An 11,107-nucleotide genomic window follows, 5' to 3' on the forward strand; every position below is an offset into this window, starting at 1 on the left:
AAAAGAAAGTCCACCTCTATAAGGAAGTGGAAAGAATGTTTCATTATTAGTCCTTTGGAATCTTGGTTAGTTATTCGACTGATAAATAATGTTCAATCAAATTTAAATACCATAACTTGTTAATCAGTTTCCCAATTTATGAACATCCCCTCAGATTCCCATTCTTTGTCACCTAAGAAAACAGAGCATTTCTTTCTTAGAAACATAAGTCCGAGTTAACAGACTGATCAGACTCCATCGGTTGATCAGATTCCACCTGCTGGTCAGAACAGAACTCTATCTTCCCTACTAAACTCTTCCCACCTGCTACTTTCTCTATTACCGTAAAGAGTAACACCTTCGCCTTGATCACCTACGCTTGCAAAAAAGGAGTCACCCTGAATTCCTCTCTATGTCTCACCTCCATATCCAAGCTGTTGCCAAGGTCAGTCGATTTCACCTTTGCAACATCTACTAAATACACCTTTACTCCTCTGAGACTGCCGTCACTCCGGTGCCTGGCCTTCATCACTTTACATCTGGATTGCGGTAAGTGTGGGTGGGCCGGCCTTCCTCAAGTCTCTCCCAGCTTCAATCCATCCTCCATTCAAACCACTAAAGTGATTTTTCCTAAGAGCAGGTCCGATCATATCCCGTCCCCCTCTCCCCTTATTTAAACTCTAGTGGTTTCCTTTTGCCCATAGGATCAAATACAAAATGCTCTCTTTGGCATTCAGTCTGCTCACCCCTTACTCCTTGACAAGTACTTTTCGATACAGTGACACGGCCTCCTGGCCGTTCCACAAAAAAAAGTGCTTCATCTTTCATCTTCAGGCATTTTCTCTAAGAACACTCTCCCTCGTCCTCTCTCAAATTCTGACCTCCTTGGTTTCTTTTAAGTCCCAACCTAGAAGTCCACCATCTAAAGGAAGCCTTTCCCAATCTATCTTAATTCCAGTGCCTCTGTTAATTATTTACAATTTATCCTGTATATAGCTTGTTTGATATATATTTGTATGTTGTCTCACCCACTACATTGCAAGCTCCTTGAGGACAGTCTTTTGCCTTTTTTTTTTTTTGTATCTGCAGCTCTTTAGCCCAGTATCTGGCACATAGTAGGTGCTAAGTAAAATTTTTTTGACGAATTGATTGATTGATCAGATTCCACCGGCTTCACCCCACGCGCTATCCAACGAATCGCCCAACTCTCCCTCTTTTCCTCTGTAACAATATAATAAAACAATTCTCACTTTCCCACCACACTCTCCTGGACTCCTCAAATGCATTCCAGGAGCCAAAGAACTCAAGCTTAAGTTCCGAGGTGGAGCGCGCTAGTGAGGGTTGGAGCGTTGAGGTTGGGAAGAGAGAGGGAGGGGAAGGAGTTTGAGGAAGAGACACCGACCTCTTTACCTGGAGCTCGTTTGCCACTCACCTGGCATTATTCAGTTTCCGGCAGAGGGCGCGAGGACTACGTTTTGTTTCTCTCTCCAGTACTTAATCTCAGGCATACTTGATCTAGTTACGCCAGGGACTCAAAAACCTGAAGAAAGTCCGGGGAGACGGAGAAGGGGAAGTGCCCTTTAGGAAATGAAATTAAGTGACCAACCTATGTCTACGTGATTTGGGCTTTGGCCGGCCTCCTTCTGGGCGTAATCTTCGGTATATAAACTTTAGAGGCAGGAAGGATCCAGGATACAGTTCTCAGCTTTGCCAACAGTCACTCCAATACCTGGTCATCCTCTTTGGTAAGGAAATTTTGGGTCGCTTTATCCATTCTCGGCTGCAACTGGAAATCTTTAGACTATTCCACTTTTGTTTGTTTGTTTTGGTGGTGAGTGGTGGGTGGGTAAGGACTGCCCTTTAGGGTCATTGGATGCAGGTACTTATTTGAGGGCATCAGTGACTGATTTGAGCAATAACTGGACTTCTTTGTTCTAGACCTCCACCCCAAAAGCCGCAGTCATGAGCTTCTTACAACTCATGATGAAAAAGAAAGAAGTAAGTATTAGCATTTTTTTTACATTATTACAACAAGCAAAGTTTATTATTCTGCATCATTTAATATTTTAAAGAGTCATCTGAAGATGTTCTTTTGCAATATTTTGTCCATTAGCTTATTCCTTTGATCGCATTTGTGAGTTTTGCTGGAGTTGGAGCAGCCTGCATGTCCGTATACTCCCTTTTCAAAACTGATGTGATGTAAGTAAAATGGGGATATAGCTGGAAGACAGTTATTGTCTTTAGGTTGATGTGTGGATTATGAAAAGTTACCCAGTTTTCTTATTTGTGTTGTCTTCCCCTATTAGAATGTGAGCTTCTGGAGAGCTAGAATAGTCTTACTTTTGAATATAGATTCTCAGCGTTTTGCACATAGTAATAGCTTAATAAATGCTTTATTCATTTATTCTTTCTGGTGTGAGAATAGCAGTTTCTGGACATGGAGTCAAAGCTGGCAAAAAATTTCAAATGCATAAAGATTAAAAAATTGAGAAATTCATTAGTTTAACTTTTTTTTTCTTACAAGTATCTTTTAGTCCATGACTTTTCAAATGGGGCACAATTTTGGATTTTATTTTTCAATTTCTAAACTTAAAAAGATTTTCCAAAAAATGCAATATTGAGCATTACATAATCAAATAATGATTTCAATTGTAAGGTATTTTTCCATTTTATTTTTAAGCTGTTACAAATATCTATCTTTTGTGATGCAATACTCAATAGGCTGTTAATTAAAATTTATTCTCAGCTTGGAATTTGGAGCTATTATATATGACCCCTTTGGAACCTACTCTCCCTTAGTTTCCCTTTCTTTGTTCTTCCCTTTGTAGTGCTTTGTTTAAACCACCAACAGTCTGCTCAGCTGAAGGGAGAAAGAGAAATCTAGAAATCACCTAGGGGGAGTGAGCTCAGTTTTTGTCCCTTCAAAACTCTACAGTAGAATAGGATAGGAGCTGTCTTACATATGCAGCCGTATATGTCTAATAAATCTCTTGTGACTTAGCAGCTCTTAACTAAATCAATTCTATGCAACTAGTGTTATAAGATAGATTAAATGCATGATGGTGCTCCCAAAGCAGAACTGGGTGAGTTTTAAAAGCAAAATCTTGAGGTTATGATGTCACAATGTTATCTCATTTCATTATTTTTTTTTTTAGTGTTAACAAACAGAAAAATCCAGAACCATGGGAAAATGTGAATCCCTACGAGCCTCAGAAGGTACTGATAAAATAACCTGACAAGTCAAGTTAGGCCCAAACTATAAGAACTTTTTAAAGCAAAATAGAATTAAGAATTAATTACAGAATTAATAAATGTATGTTATAACTGTCTTGTGCCAAATAATGAATAATGCAACATAGTTCTAACTACTATATAGGGAAAGCATTATTCCTGTGGAGTGGGGATAAATGAGATCTGTAGAGCTGAAGAGACTTTAGGTGTCACTTAGTCTAAATTCTCACCTGTCTGAGAAATCCTTTCTAAAGCTTCTCTGACAAGTAGTCATCCAACTTGTTGAATACTTGTGGGTGAGAATCTTACTACTTCACAAGAATAGATTTCATATGTGAAGCCAAATCTGTGTGACTGTGTTCCTGACCAACCCCATTCCCCTCCTCTCTACTGTTGAGTTATAGAAGAATAATTTGGTTCCTCTTAAGGTAACCTCCCTTCAAATTTGTTAAAACAAGCAGGTCCCCCTGTCCAAGTCTTCATTTCTCTAGAAATACTAAGTAATAAGTCAGTCATAGGTCAGAAAACCCTTTCCAGACTTATATACTTAAGGGGTAGAGTAACAAAAGACCTTTCTTTGGGAAATGGATTAAAAGTGGTTGTCAAACTTAGAACAAATTGCCCTCCTCCACATCCGTTGGTTATCCACTCATCTAAGTTCAGTCTCCTCTTTTCTATCCCTTGAATCAACTGGTCTGCGACATTCTTAAAAGAAAGTTCCCACTATTCCATTCAATGGGAATTGTCCTCCATTTATTCAGAAAGAGTTTAGATCTGCATTATTTATCACCAATTGCATTGCTCATATTACTGAGAACTCCCCCCTTTTTTTCCTCCTGTGACTCCTTTCATGAATCCAAGTTCTTTTAATATCTTTATGTGTAATCCATTTAGGCCAGGAGTTTCTTAACTTAGGGACTGTGAATGTGTGTAAACATACATACACACATCCCTACATATACATATAGAAATAAAGAGAACTGCATTCTGATATACCTGGTTTCCTTTGTAATCCAATGATTTTATTTTATAAATTAAAGCCATTATTCTGAGAAGGGATCCATAGGCTTCACGAATTAGCTGATGGAGTCCATATCACAAAAAGTTAAGAAACCCAGAACCTTTCTTGGCCAAAGATTTTAACTCATTTTGAAGTATTTCCCATCTCAACCTGTGTTGGAACTCTAATTACCTTTAAATGATTTTTGTTTCATTCTTTTCCAATTTTAAGATAATTCTCAGTGATCTAACAGACAAGCAAAATAGAAACTTTGAATTTCTGTCATCTCTTAACATGACTTTATCTGTTCTTAAGCAGTGAACTTCAGCCTTCGCTGTTCTAAACATTTCAAGAGGCCCTTTTTTAATTGTCCTTATTCCTTCGTACCTTGATTCATTATGGACAATTTCTTAAAAGCTCTAGATCATTACAAATTCTGGGTTTCTTTTTGGAACAGGATCCACGCTTCTGTGTTTAGTGCCAAGTACAATGTCTTATAAGCATTTCATAGAACATTTCATAAATGATTATAAAAAGGCAATTTCTTATTTTAGAATTCTTTCTCAAATAATGTTCTCTGGTTTTTTTAATAGCTTTTCACAATTAACCAAAAGTGGGAGCCTGTTGAAGAGCTGCAGACTGTCAAACAGTTGACCAAATGAAGAGTCTTCATCTAAATCGCACTCTATGAATCTAGTGGAAACATTTCTGCACAAACTAGGCTACTGAAACCAGTGTGCGGAAGTGCTTCTACTACATTTTTAGGGTCTCCCTACATTTTTGGACTCTGAAGGAGGAATTCCATTTTGTATAAAATATATGTAGTTCATTAAAGTGTTCTTGAGGATTTTTTGCATTTATTTGTACTTATGTATTCTTTGGAGGGCAAATATATAATGACTTGTAAGATAAATTGTCTACTATAATGAAAGTGATACTGTGTTCTTGTTTTTTTTTTTTCTTTTTTAGGCAATTGGGGCTAAGTGACTTGCCCAGGGTCACACAGCTAGTAAGTGTCAAGTGTTTGGTCTGAGGCTGGATTTGAACTCAGGTCCTCCTTATCCACTTTGCCACCAAGCTACCCCTGTGTTTTTTTCCCCCAAAAGTTAGGTAAATATTTATTTCGTCATTGGAAAATGTATCTATTCATATGCTGCTTTACAATTCAAATTTTCATATTTGAAAAAATTTCCATTTTAAAACCCAGATAAGAACTTTTCACATACATCTTTCCAGTTGAAATGTAAAAATTATTTACATTCAGTCTAATAGAGCTGTTACTTAATATTTTGTGGATCCTTGATTTCACTGGTTACACAGACATACCTCAGATATTGTGGGTTCGGTTCCAGACCACCACAATAAAGGAAGTGTCTCAATGAAGCCGGTCACATGAATTTTTTGGTTTCCCAGTGCATATGAGTTAAATACATTTTTTAATAATATAGTGTAAACATATCTTAATTAAACACTTTATTGCTAAGAAATGCTATTATCTAAGCCTTCAGTGAGTCACCTTTTTGCTGGTGGAGGGTCTTGTCTCAATGTTGATGGCTGCTGATGGATGCTGACTGGGGAGGCTGTGGCAATTTCTTAAAATAAGACAATGAAATTTGCCTCACTTGAAGGCCATTGAAAGGTTATGAATTGATCTGATTTCAATATTGTGTCTCAAGGAATAGGGAAGGCCAAGGAGAGGGAGAGTCAGGACACACACATTAAGTTCCATCTTATATGGGTGCAGTTCGTGACACTCAGAACAAATGACCTTATAACATCAAAGATCACCATAACAGATGTAATAATAATGAAGAAAGTTTGAAATATTGTTGGAATAACCATGTGAGCACATGCTGTTGAAAAATGTTACCTATGGGGCAGCTACAGTGGCACAGTGGATAGAGCACCAGCCCTGGAGTCGGGAATACCTGAGTTCAAATCCGGCCTCAGACACATGATACTAACTAGCTGTGTGACCCTAGGCAAATCACTTAACCCGGATTGCCTCGCCAAAAAAAAAAAAAAAGTCACCTATAGATACAGGGTGGCCACAAACCTTCAATTTGTGAAAAACTCTACCTGCGAATCTCAGTTAAACAAGGTATGCCTGTATCTACTCTCCTAATCTAGATCACAGCCCCTTCTTGCCTTCAGTAGTATATAGTTTTGGGGCAGCTAGGTGGTGGAGTGGATAGAGCACCGGCCCTGGAGTCAGGAGGACCTGAGTTCAAATCTGGCCTCAGACACATAATACTTCCTAGCTGTGTGACTCTGGGCAAGTCACTTAACCCCAATTGCCTCACTAAAAAAAAAAAAAAGGAAAAAGAAAAGTAATATATAGTTTTAATAAATAGTGGAGACCAATAAACATTACCTGGTGGCCAAACTTTCTGTGATGCGCAGCAGAGTCTAGCTTGATCTTTGGAAGGCAAACAAAATCTATCACATGGTCATAATGGAACACGCCTTCCCAGCTTCTACTTGGCATAGCCTTTGAGAATGCAGGTTCACTTCCAACTCATTGCCCTATGTCCATTTGTCGGTATCCCCTTACTTAGATGACTTCATTATCACAGACGGTATGGTGTGATAGAAAGAGTGCTGGCCTCAGGAATCTCAGGACCTGGAGGAAATTCTAACTCTGCCACAGCTCCCTATTGTTTCTAGGATCAAATACAACATGCATTAAAAGCCGGTCATAATCTGGCCTCCTACTTTTCCAGTAGAAGTATCATTTCCAGTCTTACACATCATCTTCCATCATGCACTCTTTATCAGTCACCCTAGTCTTCTGGCTGTTCTACCAACAAGACTACATCTCTCAACTCTGGGCATTTTCTCTGCCTGTCCCCCACCCATGAAATGCTCTCCTCCTTGTCTCTGTCTACTGCCTTCCCTGGCTTTTAAGTCCCAAAGATCCCATCTTCTACAGGAAGACTTTCCCAACCTCTCAATTCTATTCCTTCCCTCTCAACTACACACAGCTTGTTTGTATAGATTTGCTTGCCTCCCCCATTAGATTGTAAGCTCCTGGAGGACAGGGGCTGTCTTTTGTTTCTTTACCTCTTATTCCCATCACTTAGCACAGTGCCTGGCAATAGTAGGTACTTTTTTTTTGTTATGTTTGTGGCTGTTTATTGACTGACAGAACTACTTGCCCTATGTCCAGTATTTGGGGGGTGGGGTGGGGATTGGTTTTTTGGAGGCAGTTGGGGTAAGTGACTTGCCCAGGGTCACACAGCTAGTAAGTATCTGAGGCCTGATTTGAGCTCAAGTCCTCCTGACTCTAGGGCCTGTGCTCTATCCACTGTGCTACCTAGCTGTCCCTGTGTCTAGTCTTGCAAGGTGAGTAAATGTAGCTTTCAGTGATGCATACTGGGTGAAATGATACTTGGATATATTCAGAAGAGACACGTGCCATTGGTTTATCATGAGATATTGCTCTGAGGTACGTCAAATTTACATCAACCTAACCTAAACAAAACTGTATGAAATTACTATTTCAATGCAATTCAATCCAACAAATAATGTGTAATGCCTCATGTTTGTTTTCCCTGCCCAGAGATTCTATCACAATTTAACAAAGCTAGTGACCCAAATATGTTGAAATTTGTTTGAGTTTTGACTAAATATTCATAAATATCTTAAAGATAAAAATGAAATGTAGGGTGAACAAATTTTATATCACTAAGCAACCACGGAAGAAGATGGACCATCCTTTAACTCCCTTGGGTGACTCTCATGGTTTGTTTTTATGGTGGTTAACATGACAGCTTCCATACATAGGGGTTACTAACATCCGATAATTATCAGGACCACTCTAAGTTTATGATTCACACAAAGCAAATCCTACCCCCTTCTCTCTGCCTGTCCCAGCTCCTCATTTCACTCCTGCTTCCTAGGCTCAAGTTAGAAACCACTGAGCTAGAGTGTATACATACCTCATCTACTTGCTCCCATAGATACCCATAGATCTGTGGGCGTGTACCCATAGATAAAAGTACAGTGTAAATACATTCATGTCACTGTCCAAGGTCACACAGCTAGTCTGGCAAAGACAAACCAGGCTCCCTGTCCAGTGTTTTTTCAGCAATAGCATATGGCCTCAAACTGGTTATTCGTATATATACTCAGAAATACATTTTTGTATTTGTAACCCAAGGTACATCAACTGAGAAACTGAAGAGACTGTGAGAGCCTTGAAAATAGGGATCATTTTTTTGCCTTTTGTATGTGTCCCCAGTGCTTAGCACAGTGCCTGGCACACAGTAAGTGCTTAATAGATGCTTCTTGTCTTGGTATGCCTTTTTGGAGAGAAGAGCCAGGTGAATGGATGTGGAGGCTGAACAAGAAAAAATAGTAGAGTAAATGGAAAAGAAGTATAATAGTTGTAGGGAGGAGGAAGGGAACAAGCATTAAGCTCCTACTATGTTCCGGGCACTATGCTAAGCATGTTACAAAAAGTATGTCACTTGATCCTTCCAACAACCCTGGGAGGTTGGTGCTATTATTGTCCTCATTTTACAGTTGAGGAAACTGAGGCAGAGGTTAAGTGACTTGCCCAGGATCACAAGCGAGGAAGTATTTGAGATTGGATTTGAACTCAGGTCTTCCTGATTCAAGGCCCAGTACTATTTACTGTGCTACCAGCTGACTCTAATCATTTAGTGTTTTTGGTAATTCTGCATTATGTTCTGTCACCATAATTCAACATTTCTTGGGCACCATGGCCACTCTCAGTCCTCAGTGCTGTCTTCTGATGACCTCTTGCATGTGCTCTCACCTGTCTCTGGGACATTGGCACTTGACTCCCACCTCTACCCTCTCACTCATGACTCCACACCCTTTCCATTGTCATCACCTTCAGAGATTACAGCTCTTCTATTTACACAGGTGTGACACTGGGCAAGTCACAACCTCTCTAGGTCTTAGTTTCACTTTAACTCTCTGAGCCTACGTTGCTTTGTCTTTAAAATAAAAGGGTTAGATAATTCAGAGGACTGATGATGAGCATGCTATCTATCCATCTCTTCATAGAGAAGTGATGGACTCAGCGTGCAGAATGAGATAGGTTTCTTTTAGAACACAGCCATTGTTGGTATTTGTTTTGCTGGACTCTGCATATTTGTTACAAGAGTTTTGTTTTCCTTTTTTCCTTTTTCCAGTATAGGAGTGGGGGAAGATGAGAGGGAGAAAAAATTGACTTTTGTTAATTGAAAACAAGTGTTTTAAATGAGGTGATTGAATTAGACGATTTACAAAGTTACTTCCAGAGCTTGGCACATAATTGACACTTAATAAATGCTTATGGACTTGGTCTGACTTTCAGGCCCACGTTTTGTGATGGTTGGTTATGTCAGTAGGCATATAGGTGACCCTTTTAATTTCCTTTTTTCACTTTTCCTTAAATTCTTCTTTTCCTGTGACCTCAATTCTACTCGACTATGGTACCCACTAGAATAGGTACTCCCTATACCATACAATCTATCAAAACAATTTCACCCCTAAGATCCTATAGTCTGAAATTCTCCTCTTCCACTTACAGTCTTCTGTCTTCCTTTCTCGCCCACTTTCTTACTCCTCCCATATCTGTTCTTTGCCCTTGGTATGACCTTTTCCTCTTTTTTTGGCCAGATTTTTCCAGCCCACCAAGCCTGATGTGATCCCAACTTCCTTCCCACCTAGTCTATGCCCTATAGTCAGTAAGCTACTATTATGGTTTTTCCTCCTCTACTCTTGAATTCTTTGCTAACCTTCAACCCTGGGTCACTCCTCTTCTCCTCTTCTTATCCTACTCCCTATTGGCCAAGATGGTGCTGAAGGAAATCACAAAGGCATTCTGACTGGATTCACTACAGATGAATATTGTCCAACCATGTCACCATGACATGACAAACCTTTTTTTTTATGCTTATCCTTTTATTTTTTTAATAGTATTTAATTTTTCCAATTACATGTAAAGACAATTTTTAACATTTATTTTTCATGAAAATTTTACTTCCAAATTTTTTCCTTCTGTTCCTTCCTTCTTCCCTCCTTAAGATGGTAAGCAGTTTGACTATGTATTATTAAATGATTAATTATAATTTTATTAAATGTTAAACAAACATTTGATAGCTTATATGTGTCCAATCATGTAAAACATATATCCACGTTAGTCATTTTGTGAAAAAAGAAATAGTTTGCAAAAAAATTACAGTTTGCAAAAGGAAAAAAGCAAAAAGGAAATAAAGAAAGTGAAAATAGTATGCTTTGATCTGCATTTGGACTCTATCATTCTTTCTCTAGATGTAGATAGCATGTTCCATCATGAGTCCTTTGGAATTGCATGACAAACCTTTTGATGATCTGTTATTGTCTCTCATGTGCCTTACAAGTTATTCCATATTTTCTCTTATGTCCTGAAACCCTCAATTCTGTCCCTTCCCCTCTCATTTTCAGCATGATAGAAATAGAGACAAGACCTGTGATTTTGCTGGTATAGAGAACCCTCAATCAGCACAGATTGGCAGTTTAGAGATTTGCCTACAGAACGGAGGGGTTAAATGCCTTGTTAGCATGAGTCGGTACGTATCAGAAATGGGATCTGAATCCATTTCAAATCCAGCTCTCTATCACATACACTTCTATGTCTCTCCATGCTCTGCAGGTGAATTCCAGATCTCTATTTCTACTCTCAATTGCTTTCTTGTTTTACTGAAAAGGTTGGGCACTCCTCTAAACCCTTCAGTGTTCTCATCTATCCTTTCCCCTTCATTCCAGGTTCTCTGTGTGTAGGTGTTTGTGGGGCAGGGAGCAGTGTTAAGTGATGCCCAAGGTCACACAGCTAGTAAGTGTCTAAGGGTAGATCTGAACTCAGGTCTTCCTGACTCTGGGGCCAGAGCTCTATCCACTGCA

At 39.1% G+C, this 11,107-nt stretch overlaps 1 protein-coding gene across 1 annotated transcript; it reads left to right on the forward strand.

The window, feature by feature from the left end:
• The first annotated feature begins 1,509 nt into the window (after positions 1 to 1,509).
• Positions 1,510 to 5,145, forward strand: LOC110223733 (normal mucosa of esophagus-specific gene 1 protein-like). Its single transcript, XM_021009404.2, has 5 exons — positions 1,510 to 1,724; positions 1,918 to 1,977; positions 2,093 to 2,178; positions 3,135 to 3,195; positions 4,804 to 5,145. Exons 2-5 carry the CDS (start codon positions 1,942 to 1,944, stop codon positions 4,870 to 4,872), a joined length of 252 nt encoding a protein of 83 aa, XP_020865063.1. The 5' UTR covers positions 1,510 to 1,724; positions 1,918 to 1,941; the 3' UTR covers positions 4,873 to 5,145.
• The last annotated feature ends 5,962 nt before the right edge of the window (positions 5,146 to 11,107 follow it).

Source organism: Phascolarctos cinereus, unplaced genomic scaffold (assembly GCF_003287225.1).
Source record: "Phascolarctos cinereus isolate Bilbo 61053 unplaced genomic scaffold, phaCin_HiC Scaffold_3;HRSCAF=262, whole genome shotgun sequence".
Lineage (NCBI taxonomy): Eukaryota > Metazoa > Chordata > Mammalia > Diprotodontia > Phascolarctidae > Phascolarctos > Phascolarctos cinereus.